The 19,128-nt window shown below is 39.6% G+C and overlaps 6 protein-coding genes across 8 annotated transcripts in view, besides 1 other annotated feature; 2 read left to right on the top strand and 4 right to left on the bottom strand.

Moving 5' to 3' along the window:
* Nucleotides 1-8,641: part of a mobile genetic element that runs on past the window's edge.
* CenG1A (Centaurin gamma 1A) overlaps nt 1-19,128 on the bottom strand; it is a 63,149-nt gene that overhangs the window by 36,932 nt on the left and 7,089 nt on the right. The gene's annotated exons all lie outside the window — the stretch shown is intronic.
* CG7968 (uncharacterized protein) lies at nt 11,452-12,381 on the bottom strand. The gene is made up of 2 exons (NM_135840.3): nt 12,164-12,381; nt 11,452-12,100 (listed from the first exon to the last, which is right to left on the bottom strand). Exons 1-2 carry the CDS (start codon nt 12,361-12,363, stop codon nt 11,548-11,550), a joined length of 753 nt encoding a protein of 250 aa, NP_609684.1. The 5' UTR covers nt 12,364-12,381; the 3' UTR covers nt 11,452-11,547.
* On the bottom strand, nt 12,558-13,856 carry CG7953 (uncharacterized protein). Of its 2 annotated transcripts, none has more exons than NM_001298984.1 (2): nt 13,675-13,856; nt 12,558-13,529 (listed from the first exon to the last, which is right to left on the bottom strand). In NM_001298984.1, the coding sequence occupies exons 1-2, from the start codon at nt 13,817-13,819 to the stop codon at nt 12,781-12,783; spliced, it is 894 nt and encodes a 297-aa protein (NP_001285913.1). In that variant the 5' UTR covers nt 13,820-13,856; the 3' UTR covers nt 12,558-12,780. The 2 variants fall into 2 exon arrangements, with proteins under 2 accessions (NP_001285913.1, NP_609683.1); NM_135839.4 differs by having other exon boundaries at nt 12,620-13,529.
* Nucleotides 13,982-15,029, bottom strand: CG7916 (uncharacterized protein). Its single transcript, NM_135838.4, has 3 exons — nt 14,898-15,029; nt 14,662-14,827; nt 13,982-14,606 (listed from the first exon to the last, which is right to left on the bottom strand). Exons 1-3 carry the CDS (start codon nt 15,001-15,003, stop codon nt 14,015-14,017), a joined length of 864 nt encoding a protein of 287 aa, NP_609682.1. The 5' UTR covers nt 15,004-15,029; the 3' UTR covers nt 13,982-14,014.
* On the top strand, nt 16,456-17,866 carry CG8997 (uncharacterized protein). Of its 2 annotated transcripts, none has more exons than NM_001298983.1 (2): nt 16,456-16,588; nt 16,653-17,866. In NM_001298983.1, exons 1-2 carry the CDS (start codon nt 16,519-16,521, stop codon nt 17,363-17,365), a joined length of 783 nt encoding a protein of 260 aa, NP_001285912.1. In that variant the 5' UTR covers nt 16,456-16,518; the 3' UTR covers nt 17,366-17,866. The 2 variants fall into 2 exon arrangements, with proteins under 2 accessions (NP_001285912.1, NP_609681.1); NM_135837.3 differs by having other exon boundaries at nt 16,653-17,404.
* CG33306 (uncharacterized protein) lies at nt 18,039-18,893 on the top strand. The gene is made up of 2 exons (NM_205984.2): nt 18,039-18,153; nt 18,209-18,893. The coding sequence occupies exons 1-2, from the start codon at nt 18,075-18,077 to the stop codon at nt 18,862-18,864; spliced, it is 735 nt and encodes a 244-aa protein (NP_995706.1). The 5' UTR covers nt 18,039-18,074; the 3' UTR covers nt 18,865-18,893.

The following is a 19,128-nucleotide window of genomic DNA, read 5'->3' as shown; positions in this document are numbered from 1 at the left end:
CGACTCTGCAGTTTCCCCCTACCAAAGGTAAGGAACTCAGAGAAAGGCCAGCTCCTTTAAGCATCTTACAGCTAAAGGTAGCAAAAATAAGTGACTCTTGTTTCCCCCTACCAAAGGTAAGGAACAGAGTATAAATATAAAAAGCAAAAGATACAAAAGAATCTTTTATGTTTTAAAACAAGCACCTTATAGTCTATAGCTAAAGGTTGCTTTGTGTACCATTATAAATTGTGGTAAGGCGTGCTTGAGGCCATACATCAGCAATTGTGAAATTAAAAAGTGCATAACAAAAGTGCCTTATAAATGCTCTAATAGCATTAAATCAGCTCATAAATAGAGTGCAGTGTATATGCCATAAGAGCATAAATTAAATAAAAAGTGCCTGAAAACAGTGCCTTATAAATGCTCTAATAGCATTAAATCAGCTCATAAATAGAGTGCAGTGTATATGCCAAAAGAGCATAAATGCCGAAATAAATGGCTAAAAAACAAAAAATCTGACTGGACTACAAAAATAATAAAACGTGCCAAAAAAAAAAAAAAAATCATCTTTAAACATCGACGGAGCCTTAAAGAAGAGAAGGAAGTCAAATTCAAAGGAGCCTCTACCAGCAGCAGAAGCAGCAACAACAGCAGCAGCAGAAGCAGCAACAGCAGTAGCAACAGCAGCAACAACAGCAGCAACAGCAGCAGCAACAACAACGACATCAGCTAAGTCAAAACAAGAATTTTCTGTTTATCCAAACACACATATATATATAAATACATATAAAATACATATACACGTACTATATATATTAAGAAATTACAAAAAATTTTCAAAATGATGTCAGAAAAGACTATTCAATTCCTTAAGAAGCAGTCCGAAATTATTTTGGAAATTAGAAAGTTGGAAGTAAAACCAACATTAACAGATGTAGAAATTCTAAAATTAAATGAGCTTCAAAAATGTTTCATTGCTAATCATAGCAATTTGTTAAAGATCGGCGTTGTCGATCATGAATATTTTAACGCGAAGCAGTATGATTTAATAATGATGGTGTTAGAAAAAATTAAAAATAAAAATGAAAAAATTAAGGGCGAGTCGGTAGAAAACACTTTCCCTAAATCAAACACTGTCCCTAAATCAAACCCTCCCCCTACATTAAACCTTGAAATGCGTGGTCACCCTGAAAAAGAGGGTATAGCACAAAACAACGCTTTAAAAGTAGAGCAGGCATTTCGTAATAATGTTGGCCAATTTCGAGTATATCTAGAAGATACGTCTAAACTAATAGACAGTAGTCCAGATTTCCTTAAAATAAGGAAAAATAAAATTGAATTTTTATGGCATAAAATAGATAACCTGATTGAACAGGTGAATAGTCGTTTTGAGAGTTCGCTATTCGAAGAAGAAATTAGCGAACTTGAATTTGACAAACAAAATATTCTTACAGCCATTAATAGTCGACTCAGTGGCACAATAAATAAAGCTGAAATGTCGACGGTTGTTAAGGCGGAGGAGTTACCAACCCTGCCTAAAATACAGATTCCCACCTTCTTTGGTGATTCCAAAGAATGGGATCTTTTTAATGAACTCTTTACAGAGCTCATACATGTGAGAGAGGATCTCAGTCCTTCTCTCAAATTTAATTATCTAAAGTCAGCATTAAAAGGAGAAGCCAGAAATGTGGTTACTCATTTACTGCTCGGCTCTGGAGAAAATTATGAAGCCACTTGGGAGTTTTTGACCAAGCGATATGAGAATAAAAGAAACATATTCTCAGATCATATGAATAGGCTTATGGATATGCCAAATTTAAATTTAGAATCCAATAAGCAAATAAAGACATTTATTGACACGATTAACGAGTCAATTTATATTATAAAATTAAAGGCACAATTACCAGAAGATGTGGATGCAATTTTCGCTCACATAATTCTTCGGAAATTCAATAAAGAATCACTCAATTTATATGAAAGCCATGTTAAAAAGACAAAAGAAATACAGGCACTTTCTGATGTCATGGACTTTTTAGAGCAAAGGCTCAATTCTATATCATCATTCTCACAGGAAGTAAAACCTGTAAAGAAAATGATTAATAATAACAAGAATAAAAATTATAGTGACAATTGTGCATATTGCAAACTACCAGGGCATTATTTAATTCAATGCCATAAATTTAAAATAATGAATCCAGCAGAACGGTCTGACTGGGTAAGAAAAAATGGGATTTGCCTAAGATGTCTGAGGCATCCGTTTGGTAAAAAATGTATAAGCGAGCAGCTTTGTTCGACTTGTCGTAAACCTCACCACACGTTACTTCACTTTGCAGGTCATAATCCAGAAAAAGTGAATACGTGTAGAACAACAGGTCAAGCCTTGTTGGCCACGGCCTTGATTCAAGTAAAGTCGAGGTATGGAGGCTTTGAACAATTAAGAGCATTGATTGATAGTGGCTCTCAAAGCACAATTATTTCAGAAGAGTCTGCACAGATTCTAAAATTGAAAAAATTTCGGTCTCATACTGAAATAAGTGGAGTATCTTCCACAGGAACGTGCATCTCCAAGCACAAAGCGGTTATTTCGATAAGAAATTCTCCGAAAAATTTAGAAATTGAAGCAATTATTCTCCCAAAACTTATGAAGGCACTTCCAGTCAACACGATTAATGTTGATCAGAAAAAATGGAAGAACTTTAAATTAGCCGACCCCGATTTTAATAAACCGGGTCGCATTGATTTAATCATTGGAGCAGACGTATATACTCACATTCTGCAAAATGGAGTTATAAAAATAGACGGTCTCCTTGGGCAAAAAACTGATTTCGGGTGGATAGTTTCTGGATGTAAAAAATCCAAAGGAAAAGAAACCATTGTAGCCACAACAATAGAAATAAAAGAGTTAGATCGCTACTGGGAAGTGGAAGAAGAAGAAAAAGATGATATCGAGTCTGAAATCTGTGAAAATAAATTTATCAAAACGACAAAAAAAGATTCAGATGGGCGATACATTGTGTCAATTCCATTCAAGGAGGATGTCACCTTAGGAGATTCAAAGAAACAAGCGATAGCTCGTTACATGAATCTGGAGAAAAAACTAAAAAGAAATGAAAAACTTAAGGTTGACTACACTAAATTCATGAATGAATACATGGATTTAGGACACATGATTGAAGTGAGTGATGAAGGCAAATATTTTTTACCGCACCAGGCAGTGATTAGAGATTCAAGCCTTACGACCAAATTGAGAGTAGTTTTTGATGCTTCAGCAAAAACTACGAATAACAAAAGTTTGAACGACATAATGTGGGTTGGGCCACGAGTTCAAAAAGATATTTTTGACATTATTATTAAATGGAGAAAATGGGAATTTGTTGTTTCGGCAGACATTGAAAAGATGTACCGACAAATTAAAATAGATAATAATGATCAAAAATATCAATATATTTTATGGAGAAATTCTCCAAAAGAAAAAATTAAAACATATAAATTAACCACAGTCACTTACGGAACTGCATCTGCACCATATTTGGCTACCAGGGTTCTGGTAGATATTGCAGATAAATGTAAAAACCAAGTTATTAGTGCAATAATTAGGAATGATTTCTATATGGATGACCTAATGACTGGAGCTGATTCGGTAGAAGAAGCTAATAAATTAATAACATTAATTCCCCATGAATTGCAGAAAGTTGGATTCAACTTAAGGAAATGGATTTCCAACAATTCCAAAATATTAACCACTGTGGAGGACACAGGGGACAATAAGGTTCTCAATATTATCGAAAATGAATGTGTTAAAACTTTAGGACTAAAATGGGAACCTCAAAAGGATTTATTTAAGTTCAGCGTAAATTGTAATGATGAATCAAAAAATATAAATAAGCGCGTTGTGTTATCAACGCTAGCAAAAATATTTGATCCGTTAGGATGGTTGGCACCAGTCACGGTTTCAGGAAAACTTTTTATTCAAAAACTTTGGATAAATAAAAGTGAATGGGATCAGGAATTATCCATAGAAGATAAAAATTATTGGGAAAAATATAAAGAAAATTTATTATTGTTAGAGAATATTCGAATCCCAAGGTGGATTAATTCAAACAGTTCTTCAGTCATTCAGATTCACGGATTTGCGGACGCCTCCGAAAAAGCATATGCTGCAGTAGTCTATGCTAAAGTAGGACCTCATGTTAATATAATAGCTAGCAAAAGTAGAGTCAACCCTATAAAAAATAGGAAGACAATTCCCAAACTCGAGCTGTGTGCAGCTCACCTGCTTAGTGAATTAATCCAAAGACTAAAAGGATCAATTGACAATATAATGGAGATCTATGCTTGGAGTGATTCCACGATTACCTTAGCATGGATTAACAGTGGTCAAAGTAAGATCAAATTTATAAAAAGAAGAACGGATGACATTCGGAAATTAAAAAATACTGAATGGAATCATGTTAAGTCAGAGGATAATCCAGCAGATTTAGCATCCAGGGGAGTGGATTCTAACCAGTTGATCAACTGTGATTTTTGGTGGAAAGGTCCGAAATGGCTAGCAGACCCAAAAGAACTTTGGCCTCGGCAGCAGTCTGTAGAAGAACCTGTCTTAATAAATACGGTATTAAATGACAAAATAGATGATCCTATTTACGAATTAATAGAAAGGTATTCCAGTATAGAAAAACTTATACGTATAATAGCATACATAAATAGATTCGTGCAGATGAAAACAAGAAATAAAGCCTATTCATCAATTATTTCAGTAAAGGAGATAAGAATAGCGGAAACAGTTGTTATTAAGAAACAACAAGAATACCAGTTTAGGCAAGAGATAAAGTGCCTTAAAATCAAAAAGGAAATCAAGACAAATAATAAAATATTGTCATTGAATCCATTTTTGGACAAGGATGGGGTTCTAAGAGTTGGAGGAAGATTGCAAAATTCCAATGCAGAATTTAATGTTAAACATCCAATCATTTTAGAAAAATGCCACCTAACAAGCTTATTAATAAAAAATGCTCATAAGGAAACATTGCATGGAGGGATAAACCTAATGCGAAACTATATCCAAAGAAAGTATTGGATTTTCGGGTTGAAAAATTCGTTGAAAAAGTATTTAAGAGAATGTGTAACGTGTGCAAGGTATAAACAAAATACAGCTCAGCAAATAATGGGTAACTTGCCAAAATATAGAGTGACGATGACATTCCCGTTTCTTAATACTGGAATAGATTACGCAGGTCCTTATTATGTTAAATGTTCAAAAAATCGTGGCCAAAAAACATTTAAAGGATACGTTGCTGTATTCGTTTGCATGGCCACCAAAGCCATACACTTAGAAATGGTAAGCGATCTAACTTCAGACGCATTTTTAGCAGCACTCAGAAGATTTATTGCTAGACGGGGAAAATGTTCCAATATCTATTCAGACAACGGAACAAATTTTGTAGGAGCTGCAAGAAAATTAGATCAAGAGTTATTTAATGCAATACAAGAAAATATAACGATTGCAGCGCAACTTGAAAAGGACAGGATTGATTGGCATTTTATTCCCCCGGCAGGACCTCACTTCGGAGGTATTTGGGAAGCTGGAGTTAAGTCAATGAAATACCATTTAAAGCGTATAATCGGCGACACTATTTTTACTTATGAAGAAATGTCAACTCTTTTATGTCAAATAGAAGCATGCTTAAATTCAAGGCCATTATACACTATAGTTAGTGAGAAGGACCAACAAGAAGTTTTAACACCAGGTCATTTTTTAATTGGAAGACCACCTTTAGAAATAGTCGAACCAATGGAAGATGAAAAAATCGGAAATTTGGATAGGTGGAGACTTATCCAAAAAATAAAGAAAGATTTCTGGGTTAAGTGGAAAAGTGAATATTTGCATACGCTCCAGCAAAGGAATAAATGGAAAAAGGAAATTCCTAATATAGAAGAAGGGCAAATAGTTTTATTAAAGGATGAGAATTGTCATCCTGCAAGATGGCCTTTAGGAAAGGTGGAAAAGGTGCATAAGGGGAATGATGATAAGGTCCGAGTGGCTAAAGTAAAGATGCAGGAAGGATATATCACTAGACCCATTACTAAAATTTGTCCCTTGGAAGGAATAAAGTCTGTTGACAAAAATGAGGCTGACCAAGAGCCAAAAAGACGAACTAGAGCGACATCGGGAATGTCCAAGATCGGAATCATTATGGCAATGTTGTTGTTTGTGTTAAGTTGTCAAGTTTCTAGCGCATTACCTAAAGATATAGCACCAAGATATTCTATAGACAAAATAAATAAAACCTCAGCAATATATCTAGACCCGCTAGGAGATGTTGAGATTGTGAGTACTTCTTGGAATTTGGTTATCTATTATAAAATGGATCCATATTTTAAAATGTTAACAAAGGGTAATGCGCTTATACAAAGTATGAGGAAAGTTTGCGAAAGACTTCATAGCTTTGAAGAGCAATGTAGTCTAGTCTTAGATAATATGCAAAGTCAGTTATCGGAACTTGAAGAAAACAATAAATTGTTTATGATGCAGTCTAGATCTAGAAGCAAGCGTGCTCCTTTCGAATTTATGGGTTCCTTGTATCATATTTTATTTGGTATAATGGATGAAGATGATAGAGAGCAATTAGAAGAAAATATGAAGAATTTGTTAGATAACCAGAACAACCTTGATAAACTAATTCAAAAACAAACATCTGTGGTTGATTCAACTTCTAATCTATTAAAGAGAACAACAGAAGATGTTAACTCCAATTTTAGAAGTATGCAAATAAGAATTGAGAACATGACAGAAGTTCTTAAAGAAAATTATTATGTTTATAAGGAATCAATAAAATTCTTTATGATTACGAAACAGCTACACTCATTGATTGAAGAAGGCGAAAAAATTCAAGCAGGCATTATAAGCCTGTTGATTGATATTAATCACGGTAGGCTAAATACAAATATTCTCAGGCCAAATCAGCTTAAAAAAGAAATTGCCAAAATTCAGCAGAGTCTTTCAGAGAACCTAGTAATTCCAGGAAAACGGTCAGGTACGGAACTTAAGGAGGTGTATACACTGTTAACAGCCAGGGGTTTATTCATCGACGATAAATTGATCATTAGTGCAAAAGTGCCTCTGTTTAGCAGGCATCCATCCAAATTGTTCAGGCTTATTCCGGTGCCAATTCGAAATGAAGATCGGATAATAATGGTGCATACAACGTCCGAATATTTAATTTATAATTTTGAGATAGATTCCTATCACATAATGACGGAAGCCACATTAAATCAATGTCAGAAATGGCAACTAAATAAGAGAATATGCAAAGGAAGTTGGCCCTGGAATTCAGCGAATGATAATGCATGTGAGATTCAGCCTCTAAAGCCAGATAAAGCGGCGAACTGCATCTATAAAACAGTAGTCGACTCTAAAAGTTACTGGGTAGAGTTAGAAAAGAAAAGTAGTTGGTTGTTTAAGGTTCCTGCGAATTCAAAAGTCCGTCTGCAATGTACTGGCTCTCAAATTGAATTGTTTGATTTGCCTCAGCAAGGAGTTTTAAGCATTGCGCCATATTGTACGGCAAGAACCGACGATAAAATTCTAGTTGCCCACCATAACATTCAGTCCGAAAGTGAAGAATTATTATCAACACCTTATATAGGAGAAGTTAGTGGAGTGCCGAAGATTATTTGGGATCCGCTGAAACTATCAATATTAAATCATACTGAGGAATTTGAACGATTGAATAATGAAATTAAATTTATGAAAGAGAACCATCAAAAATTGAAAGATTTACATTTCCATCATATTTCCGGACATGCTGGATTAATTATTGCTTTAATACTAATGATAGTATTAATAATATATTTCATACGGAAATGTGCTGTGCAACAAAGAATGCAAGCAATAACCTTTGCAGGTCCGTTGCCAGTACTATAAATATCAATAGTAAATAAACAATAAAATAATATAACAAATAAAAATATACAGTCCACTAATAGAAAATGTACTTCTACATAGAAAAAGCAAAATGTTTAAAATAAGTTAATTAAGTACAAATTGTTGAATTAAAAATAATATAAACCATAATTGTAATCCAATAAAATTAAAAGCCAGAAAAACTAGGCCCATTGAAATCTTAGTTGCAAAATAAATGAACATATATCAAATAAATACAGTCCACTACTGTTATAAATGCAACTAATATACTAATGTACATCTCAGCTTTGCTGGCCCTTTGGCAGAATGTTCACACATGAACACGAATATATTTAAAGACTTACAATTTTGGGCTCCGTTCATATCTTATGTAAATGAATCGAGAGCGATAAATTATATTTAGGATTTTGTTATCTAAGGCGACATGGGTGCATTGCTCAAAAACATGTAATTTAAGTGCACACTACATGAGTCAGTCACTTGAGATCGTTCCCCGCCTCCTAAAATAGTCCCTTAGTGGGAGACCACAGATAAGGTCCTCGCCGCTCAAGATAGGCAGATGTGCCCGAGCGTGGGACCTCGATAAGGCGGGGACTATTTACGTAGGCCTCTGCGTAGGCCATTTACTTTAAGATGCGATTCTCATGTCACCTATTTAAACCGAAGATATTTCCAAATAAAATCAGTTTCTTACAAAAACTCAACGAGTAAAGTCTTCTCATTTGGGATTTTACACTAACTGTCTGGACTCGGCAACCTCAACTCCTGGAGGAACATTAACTGATTAAGTCCCCTTCTATCCCACCTTTGGGGAATTTCTCAATTAAAGCAGCCAGCAGAGCAACAAATTGATTGATTCCTATCACTCGCCACCGAGGAGGAGAACGAGAGGGGTTGGACTTAAATAAGGAGATAAGACCAAGTTGCAGACATAGCAACCAAGTAACAGAGAACAGACTGCAAGTAAAGGATGTAATCCTGTTAGGCAAAACTTTGGACAGGCCTCGAGGACGAACTTCCATGGCAACCCATCTGCAGCTCGCAGCAAATGCGCAATTTTCAGCTTGACTTGGTCCATGAAACAAATTCGAGATGAGAACAGGGGCATGTCAACCTTAATTGAAAAAATAAAAGTAAAGCGTACAAAACTGAGCCGCATCCTTGCAACCGTTTGCCGCATCCTTTTTGCTCCTTCGCTATATATATTTTATTCTTTTTTACGGCGGCGGCTGTTCATTTACAGGACAGCGCACCTTTTCTTCGCGTGCGATTTTCAGGAAATTGCGCTGCTCAATTACAGCGAATCCTTGCGCTGGGTATTTTGAATTTTCTCATCTCGTTTTCACCGTTGACTTGGCCAGGACAATTGCCGCGAAGGGGGCACACAGGACGCAGGAGTCGCGATCTTACTACGTTTCAAATTAAAACCCATTTAATGCGCAACAAGAGGGAAAACAACGACGTCAGCTTCTCTAAGTAAACAAAAGGATATTCGCCGTATGCGAAGGCTCGACCTTTGTCGTAACCCACTTTGTATCTTATCTCGTTCTCTGGTTTGGCACTCTATGATTTATTTACCCCCCTTTCCGCTAATGAATCCTAATTCGAGTGTTCAACAATTCAGTGCATCATAAATTTTAAGTTAACCCCAATTTCTGGCAGTCAATCCTTCTTGGGCGCAAACTGGTTGCCTCGAATGCAAATATTTACGTCTTTTGCCAGTGTGGAAAATGAAAAGCAAAGCTTTGCACTCGCTCTTTCAATTATCCTTGTGGCAGGACTGGTGAAAGCAGGTGAGGCCTGAGCCTGAAAGCGCTCTGAAAGCCCAAAAACAAGCGTTGGCAATTAAAATTGGTCTAAGGTGAGCTCCAGGGATGTGGGCAACTTCAAAGAGGGGATTTTGCGAGTCAGTTAAGTGGTTAAAACTCGCTTTAAATGGTGAAATGGAAATATGGCAGGAATTCCGGCTAATTATCTTACACACTTAAAAGCGGCCTAGAAAATTAAATTAAAGAAGAACCAACTAATTAAAAAGTTTATCTGACAAGTGAACAAATTTTTTAGACAGTTAGCAAGGACTTTGAACCCACAGCTTTAAAGGGGCTTGTTAGTCGCAACTATTTTATTTTCAAATATGTTATGTACTTTGAGTTCAGAAAACTTCAAACCTTTAACCATCCCTATAAGTAAACAATCCAAGAGTTCTTTCCTTTTTTTTTGGAGTACCACTGAGGACCTTGCTTGAGATCCCTTTGGAATATTTTCCTACCTCCAGCTGAGATCCTTATGTAGCCACCCAGGGTGCCTCTGGCATATGCAAAAACCAACACTGAAGTGTCTCATTGAAAATGAGATGAGTTCAGTAGATTTTTATGTGGTCATACACAAATCGAGGCTAATCAAACTAGGCCAAGCGATGCCCGGAGCACTGGTATATTCAGCTTAGGAATTTAATGGCTTTTGGAAAATTGCCTCGTAAATGTCAACAAATGGATGGGGTTGGGTAGATTTCGCTAGTTTTTAGGTTTCTATGGGCTATGGGAATGTGGCCAAAAAGTCTGCTAGTAGGCAAGGACAATGCTCAATGCAACAGACTGTCTGGTAGGTCGTAAAACTTCCTTTCAGACAATGCCACAACCAGCAGGACATCCCACAGATGGGCACCGAGCACCGAGCACGTACTCATGACAAAACCCAAAGCGGCTTTTTGTTTATTTTTGCATTATGAGACGCAAGGTGTGTCCTGAAGACACACATAGAAAAGAGAAAGATGGCTCGTAAATTGCAAATGAAATGAGCCAAAACGAATTCCATTGCGGTGAAAGAATGCCGAGGATTTTGAGCAGAGAGTTTTGAGTGGGACCACAAAAAAAAATCCAGGAGATTCACACTACAGCACTCTGAACTAATTAACAACAAATGATGACATTAGACCGCAATCTAAAAAATAATCTCAACGAAATCGGAAAAGTCTATGAAAAAAAACAGTGACAAAAAAAAACATCAAGCAGCTGCTGGCTGGCAACGCCACTCGCAAATCTGAGGCTAGAAAGTGTTGGACCGAAAATCAAAGGACCACCCGTTGAAGTCCTGCTGCGACAGGACTCGTGCTTCGCTTTTCAGCCCGGCGATTGAGATGTCCTGCTGTTGCTGCTCGGCAGCGGTTTTCTCATTTCCCAATCCGATTAGGGACTTTGCTTTCGATTGAGGGAATTCACGGCGCACAAAGATCAACAATAATTTATGGTCGAAAGTGATTAGAACACTTAATGGAGGTCCCCAAAAATAGTAATTGATGATGAAAGCCGGGAATATTTCATATACTCACTGCCAATCAACGGGAAATCTAATCGAGCTTACCTGTAAAGAGAGTAGAATAAAAAAATGATTTATTAATGCTTTAATTATAATTAAGGAAACTGTTTTTTAAATAGATATTTAGTCACCTACAAATTATTGTTAGGTTAAAGGCTCTCTATTATACTGATTTTAGATCTTGTAGCTATGAATGTAGAAAGTTTCTAACAATAAAACAATTGTAAAATACAAGTAGTTCCTTTTAATTTCTTATCAAATGATTATTAATGATTATTTTTACATTTAAGCACAGGGAACACCTGGCAATCGTTTTTGTCAGCACTTCAGCAAATTGGCTCCACCGGCAAAATTCCCTCGGCCAGGCCCAAAATGATAGCGGTAATCTCATACCAGGCCAGATTATCCAGAACCAAATTCATGGGCGGAACAATGAGCTCCTCCATGAATTGGGAAACTTCCGTGGGGTTGTCATTGATCATGATATCGAGATACTCCACGATCAGATCGTTGATGAACTTCGTGTACAGACGACTGTTCATAAAGCCCGTGGTCTGGGACTTAGCCTCCTCCAATTCCCAGTTAACCTTCCAGCTCTTGGCGTACACACCACTGGTGGCCGACTTTGGGCGAATAACGAAACTGCCGTAAGCTCGGAAATTGATCAACTCCAGACTGAGGGCACCGTCACCCCACAGGGAGAAATCGGCACCAAATAGACGAGCCAGGAGATTTAGTTTATAGTTTGTGCTCTTCAGGGAAATCTTGGGGAAGTTCATGTCGAACTTAATGGTATGCAAAATGTTGTTCCACTCCAGCTTGGAGAACTCGTACCCATCCAATCCCTCGATAATCAGATCGGTGAAGTTTCCATTGCAACTGCGGTTCAGTATGGTTCCATTAAGAATAGCTCCTATTTGTGAAGTTCTTGTTTATATTCACCCAAAGTTCTCAGTTCTGATGCCAATTTCCTTGTAGGCCATCTGAGCCGGGGCCAAAATGGGAACCCCTCTGGCCGGGTAGCCACATCGCATCTGCAAACGCAGGAACTCCGTCAGTTCGCGCAGCTCATCATCGAAGAGCTTGGCGGAGCCCAAGGAGCAGCACAGAAGGGCCACAAAAATTACACAAGAAGTTCTCATCGCGAGTGCCAAATAGGAACTGCTAACTGTTTAAACAGTACAAGTAGTTTTTTCCCTTGCCTAATCAACAAATAACGATTAGCCACTTAAGTAGCGAAAATAGATAAGATTGGATTAGGCAGGTGCAAAAGAGATAATCGATGTGTTCCCACATTCGTTTCGAGTCAGAAATGTATCAAAACATTATAATAAATATAAGTTATTCTGTTTTTAAGTCCAACCGCAATTATAATAGCTATAAAAGGTTTCTTTGTTTAGGCAAACCACATTCAGTGAATTCAGAGCATATAATTATAGATTGATTGTGGATATTGGAGCAGGAAATGAGAGTCCAATGGGATTCCACAAATAAAAACCCCAAAAGTAGACCAATAATTGAATATATCGACAAGTGTTTATTCACGGCTGTCCCATAGTTTAGGCCCAGGGATCGGCGGAGGGATCGCAATCAACGACAATCGGATCGTCCTCGCTCTCACCGTCGCTGCTGGCCAGGATCAGGTCCACGACGGTCCAGAAGTCCTTGCCCTTCAGCATCTTGTTCACTCGCGGCACGATGGCGTTCTCAATGGTCTCGGAAATGGCGTCCTGGTTGCCATTGATTCCCTTTACCACGATGTTCTCCAGCTGGCTGTTGATGGCGCGGTTGATCTTGCCGTTGCCCATGAATCCAGTGATGTCCGAAGTCACAGACTCCAACGAGATGGTGGTCTTCAGCGAGGTGATCTTGGCGGAACCCCACAGCATGGGAAGCTTGTACTTCAGAGTGCCAGCAATACGCAGGTTGACCAAATCGAACAACAGCTCTCCGGATCCCTCGTACTCCACGGACAGACCCAACTGGCGCAGGGCATCGATCAGCGTATCAGTGTCGTACTTCTGGGCGGTGGTATCGATGTTCTTGAACAGAAAATCGAAGGTAATCTTGCTGGTGATCACGTTCAGCTTGAACTTCTGGATATTGAAGTCATTCAGACCGGCGATCTTCAGGCGGAACACATGGTTCAAGGTCTCGAAAATGCCCTTTTTGTAGTCTAGGTCGAATTCGTTGATGCGAAGAGGAGCCAGCACGGGAATGCCATACTGGGGCCATCCGCACTCCATCTGCTTCTGGAGCTTGCGGATGAAGCGACGCGCCTGCCAGGACACAATAAACTGGGGGGCAACTAAAGAATGGGTTTCGATTTTGAGTTGGTAATATTTAAATTTAAATCGATAATATTTCAGAAAGCCACTAATTGCCACGAATTACGTTTGTTATTAGAATCAATTAAATACCAGGATTCATTGAAAAGTTTCACCGAGTCTCACCTTCAACTCCCTCCTGGGGCTCCGCGACCAGATCGATGTCACCATTCTGATCCGCCAGCTCCAACAGACGCTGCTCCACCTCGTTGGGCAGAGTGCCGGCGGCACAAACGGCCACCAGGCAGGCTAAGACTACCAGGAAACGCATGCTTGATTGTGACTTTTAGCAACTGAACTTGCTACTGAAATGGCCAACCCCCGGCCAGAGTCTTATATACCAAAATCCCCAGCAGACGATAACGCGTAGAAGGTGATATTGAGCGAAGATAGCAGACGGAATGGGGACTAATTAAAACGTAGATCGTGGACTCGTTTGAATTGCTTTTTATTGGCTGGTGTTGCCTTAGTCTAGCTTCCTGGACTCAATGGCCAACCAGGGAGCGGGAGTGGGATTGCAACTGCCAGTGGTGGCGGACAGCAAGCTAAAGAGATACCAGATCTTGTGACCCGTGAGATGCGCATTGGCCAGCGGCACAAAGATCTCCTCGATCTTGGCGCTGATCTGTTCCTGGTTGCCATTGATGAAGGCCGGGATCTCCTTGTCGAGCATGTCGTTGATGAACTCATTGATCCTTCCATTTCCCATTACACCGCCAATGTTCGAGGATACACCGCCCAAGCCGACGGCGCAACTGAACTTGTAGATCTTGATGGAGCCAAAGATGAAGGGCATCTTGTACTTGAACTCGCCCTGAATCGACAGATTCTGCAGGCTGAAGGACAATGGGCCCGAGCTCTCGTAGCGCACCGACAATCCCAGTTCCTTCAGCAGATTCACAAAGGTGTTGGTGTCCAAATAGTGGGCACTGGCCTTCAGCTCTGGGAAGTTGAAGTGGAACTTGACCTTCTTGCTAAAGGTGTAGCTGACCTTCATCTTCTTGATCTCCATGCCTTCCAGGCCATCGAAACGGAAGCGCAGGAACTGCAGCAGGGTACTAAGGATGACTATTAGATCCACTGATACAATCACTCCAATTAATTATAACTCACTCGACAACCGACTCGGCCAAGTGGATGCGGAGATCAGCATTGGTGTAGGGATCCAGTGGTGGAATTCCATATTGGGGCCAACCACAAGGCATTTGGTTCAGCAGTCCATTGATGGCCTTCTTCACCGATCCGTTCAAGATCAGACCCTGAGTATCGGGCTTGGCGGCTGTTTGCGGGGAATCACATTGCAATTAGTCCTCTGTTTGGTCAGGTGATGGATGGCTTAAGACACTTACGATTACGCGCCACCAGCTGGTCCCATTGCTCCTCGGTGAGCAGCTCCACATCGTAGGCCGCTACGCAGGCCAAAAGGGTCACAAAAACACAAACGATAGCTTTCATTGTATAGCCAGCCACCTGATTGATTGTCCCAGCCGGTCAGTGGCTTTTATAGCAAAGCTAGCGGATTCGAAGGGCAAGCCGAGGGGAAGGGAAGGGATCACTTAACCAGGTTAACAAATACAAATGCTAATCGCTACTTTTGATTAGCGGAGCTGCCATGAACATAACGCCCAATTCACGATAGGCTTCCGATTTAAAAACGAAGGAATCAAATCATTCGGCAAGTGGTTTGTAAAAAAAGGGAGCACTTGTTTCGCCTGAGTGGCTTGTTTTGGCCTAATCTCGACGTCCAATTGGCCAATCGATTGTCAATATCACTTAAAGAATATATATTGCCTATCATTGCGATCTGGATTATACACAAATAACTGGTCTACCGGGGGTAAAACTGCGTCAACCACTCCATGCAGGTGTCGGCGGATTACACTGGATGACCGATTCGTATCACTCAGTGGGGGTAAATTCTTTTGTCTTCAGAGCTTCAGTGGCTTTTTTGTACTCTTTAGAACCTTAAAGGCGTACTAAAAAGTGATTTATTGCTATTCTGATTACGATTTTACAAGGGGAACTAACACAATGGGTAAACTACTTATTGATAAACATATTGGGCTAGGACTGGCGTTAACTTTAAAGCCAATAATTCGTTAAGAGAGTATTTGACTAGCCATCAGGTGTTAATCGTCTGGATTTTTTTATTAATAGATCCATTCGTAAGACCTTTAAATACCCCAGTCGAGATATCATTCATAAATCACTCAATGCACTTAAAAATCACTTGATTGTTAATCAATAAACAAACTTTTCGCAGACTTTAGATCCGCAGAAGTGCATGGAGAATTTTAATTCCAAACAGACTTCTTTAGAAGATTATAATCATGCTAAATTTTTGGTAGTCGTTTTCAATTTTGATAATTACTTTGTTAAAATGTTTCCTATTGGCTTCAACACCTGCATGACCTTAAAATATCGATTGATGGAAAGTTTTCGTAAGACCATACATTTAATGTATGAGTACTCTGTAATCGCGAAACTAATGATTTTAAAATCTTGTTTCCAAGTCAACCACTAATCCTACACCTTCTTTTTTAGAAAACGTTTTAGAAAAACACACTTTTTTGAAGCCTTCTAACCATAACAAAGCGGGGACACACCCCAAATAGACTTTGATCTTGACACTCCTCCACAAGAAGGCAATGTTTGTACTTTAGTGAAAACTGTCTTTTTAAATCTGATCATTTCCTTAGGATAAGTACCCCCATGTATGTATATATAACTAATCATTAAAATTAAAAAATTTGCCAACCGGGGAATCGTTGGCCGAGATAAGACAGCAATAGGCCATCGATTGAACGCCCGGTGGCTAATCAAATCGTTCACGAGTACGAAGCCACCTTATCACAACCCCACCTGAAATGTTGATCGTCTATAAAAAGCGACTCGTGCGACCGGACGACTGAGTAGTATAAATACCGTAGGTACTACGATCAGTCGGTAGGACTCTCAGTCAAAGCAATAATGAAAATCTTCGTGGCTATTTTGGCTTTTGTGGCCGTTGCCAGTGCGGCTTCCATGGGCCAGCCCATTGGTGAGTATTCCAGATGATTTCCAATGCCCAAATATTTAGCATACCTATCCATTTGATTCTCTAGAAACCCAGTCGATCTCCAGCACGATTGTGGATGTGATCGAGGGCATTAAGGAGCAGATGCCCTGTGGCTTTACCAGTGTCGGCCTGCCGCCATTGGCTCCTCTTAGAATTGACCATCAGGATATCAACATCGATAGCAGCGTGCTGAAGGCTCAGGGAACCATTGATCACTTCCGCCTGAACGGTCTGAATGATTTTGATATCGATGAGATGAAGGTCAACGCCATCACCAGCAAGGTGACCTACAAGTTCACTTTCCGCGACGTGAACGTGGATACCCAATACGATTTGAGTGTGCTGCTAAAGAAGTACGGATTTACCATCAATCTGATCGGTGCCGGACATGCCAAATTCGCCATCAAGGATATGGTTATCTGGGGCACTATGAAGTACTCACTCGGCGTGATCAGCGGCAACCTGAAGCTGAAGTCATTGGAGGTCCGCACCCACTTGGGTGAGGTTGATTCCGAGATCGAGGGCATCCTGGGCGATGGCAGCATCAACGAGAAGATGAATGAGTACTTGGCCGAGGCCGTGGAGCTGGCCATCAATGAGAACGAAGATCTGATTGCCGATACCATCGAGAGTATTGCCCTGCCCGCCGTCAACAGCGTTCTGGACGACATCAGCATCGCCGAGATCATCTCCGGTGCCGGTGGTGATGGTGAGGGTGGAGAGAAGGAGGCCTGCATTCCCCCCGAGTTCGAGTGGTAAACAAATCATCGGTCATTAAACAACCGTTTATGAATCAAGAATTCGTCACCTGGCTCTTTTCTTGCGGGACTGGCTTTCGGTGGGTTTTTTTTTGTTCATTGCATTGGGAAATTTAAACGATGTTTTAAAAAGCTTAATATTTACAACATCCATCAGCTTTCATTATATTTCAAAGACGGTCTAATCTCAAGTTGTGTCCTATCTGTCATAAAACACTTTGCCAAATTATTTGCCGATTAATAAAGCTACTTCACATGCACAGAAAAAAAATGTAGATTCATACAAAATAATATAATAAGATATAGCGATTTTCAGAATATGATTTTTATATCAAAGGGAATATCTTAGAGCACTGTACTCAATACCTCACCATTTTGTGTCAATAAACAATAATTTTGATATGAGAGGAATGCCCCTAATATTTCTTTAAACCTTTATAAACACTAATTATTTAAGAATAAATAACAAATTGTTCCATATTTCAACCATGTTTTTGTAAATATAAGCCAAGAAAGCATTCACTGTTTATTCACTGTACATAGAAGTTTTCCTAATATTAAAATTTTTTAATCTAGACACTGATATTTTTGTGCTGTGTACCGATAGATTATCTCAATGGTCATTTTCCTATATAAGAGGAATGGATTTGGCAAGCTTCGACTAGTGGATTTTGATTGCCAAAAGGGTTAACTAGTGTTCTGTGCTAAGAATGAAGTCTGCATTCCTGATTGCGCTTATCGTGGCCCTGGCCAGCTGTCAAGGTGCCGAAGTTGCCGAACCTTTGTCAGGTGAGAATATGAAGAAAATTTTAGGGAAAATTTAATAATCATAGTTAATTTTCAGCCCAAGGACGCTCTTTCTCCAGCGTAATTGTGGACGGATTGGAGGCATTCAGGGTCGTCCTGCAAAATGGTAGCCCGAGATTTGGAATCCCCGTTATGGCACCCATGAAGGCGGCGCAGAGGTCGTTCGAAATCAACTCGGGAGAATTCAGTGGCACCTTTGGAGTCGAGAACTTTGAACTTCAGGGGCTCGATCAGTACGAGATTATCACCATGAACATGGACGTGATCAGGAGTCGCTTGACCTTCAACATCAACTTTGCCAGCCTTAACTTCACCACCGATTACGAGATGGACATGGGCAGTGGCTATCGCATCAAGCGCAACGGTGGCGCCTTCTTTGCTCTCGAGGATCTGAACATTCAGGGTAGAATTAGCTACTCCCTGGGCGTGTTCACTTCCCAGCTTCGTGTGAAGGATGTCCTGATTTACCCCTCCGTCGGCAATGTCAACTCACAGATCGAGAACCTGTCCAAGTACCGAATCTTCAATCGCAAACTGAACGAGATCATCGAGGAGTTCGTAACCCTGACGATTAATGAAAACACCGACTTTGTTGCCGCCTGGGTCAGCGAACAGGCTACTCCCATTTGCAATGATCTGATCGGAGACCGAACTCTGAGTGATATCATTGCGATTATTACGGGAGGAAACTAATTAGGCCAAATAAACTCTACATATTATCCAAAACAAGTGCATAATCCAATTTTCGGTGGTCAAAAACGTGCGGGCCATAAACCATGTGCGGATTGGTTTATTTCACTGCCCACCAGGGCAGGGAAAACACGCAATTTGCTTAATCTAATCTCACAGATTAGACTTATAATAGCATTTCCTTTGCTAAAAATGATTAGGCCCTCTAGCTCTGTAGTTTTTTATAACTCTACTTTTACTCTAATTTATCAACATATTTCAATTGGT

The sequence above is a fragment of the Drosophila melanogaster genome, chromosome 2L, assembly GCF_000001215.4.
Source record: "Drosophila melanogaster chromosome 2L".
Classification (NCBI taxonomy): Eukaryota; Metazoa; Arthropoda; class Insecta; order Diptera; family Drosophilidae; genus Drosophila; species Drosophila melanogaster.
Note: the sequence above shows the minus strand (reverse complement) of the source record. Positions and strands in the feature narration are given on the sequence as shown.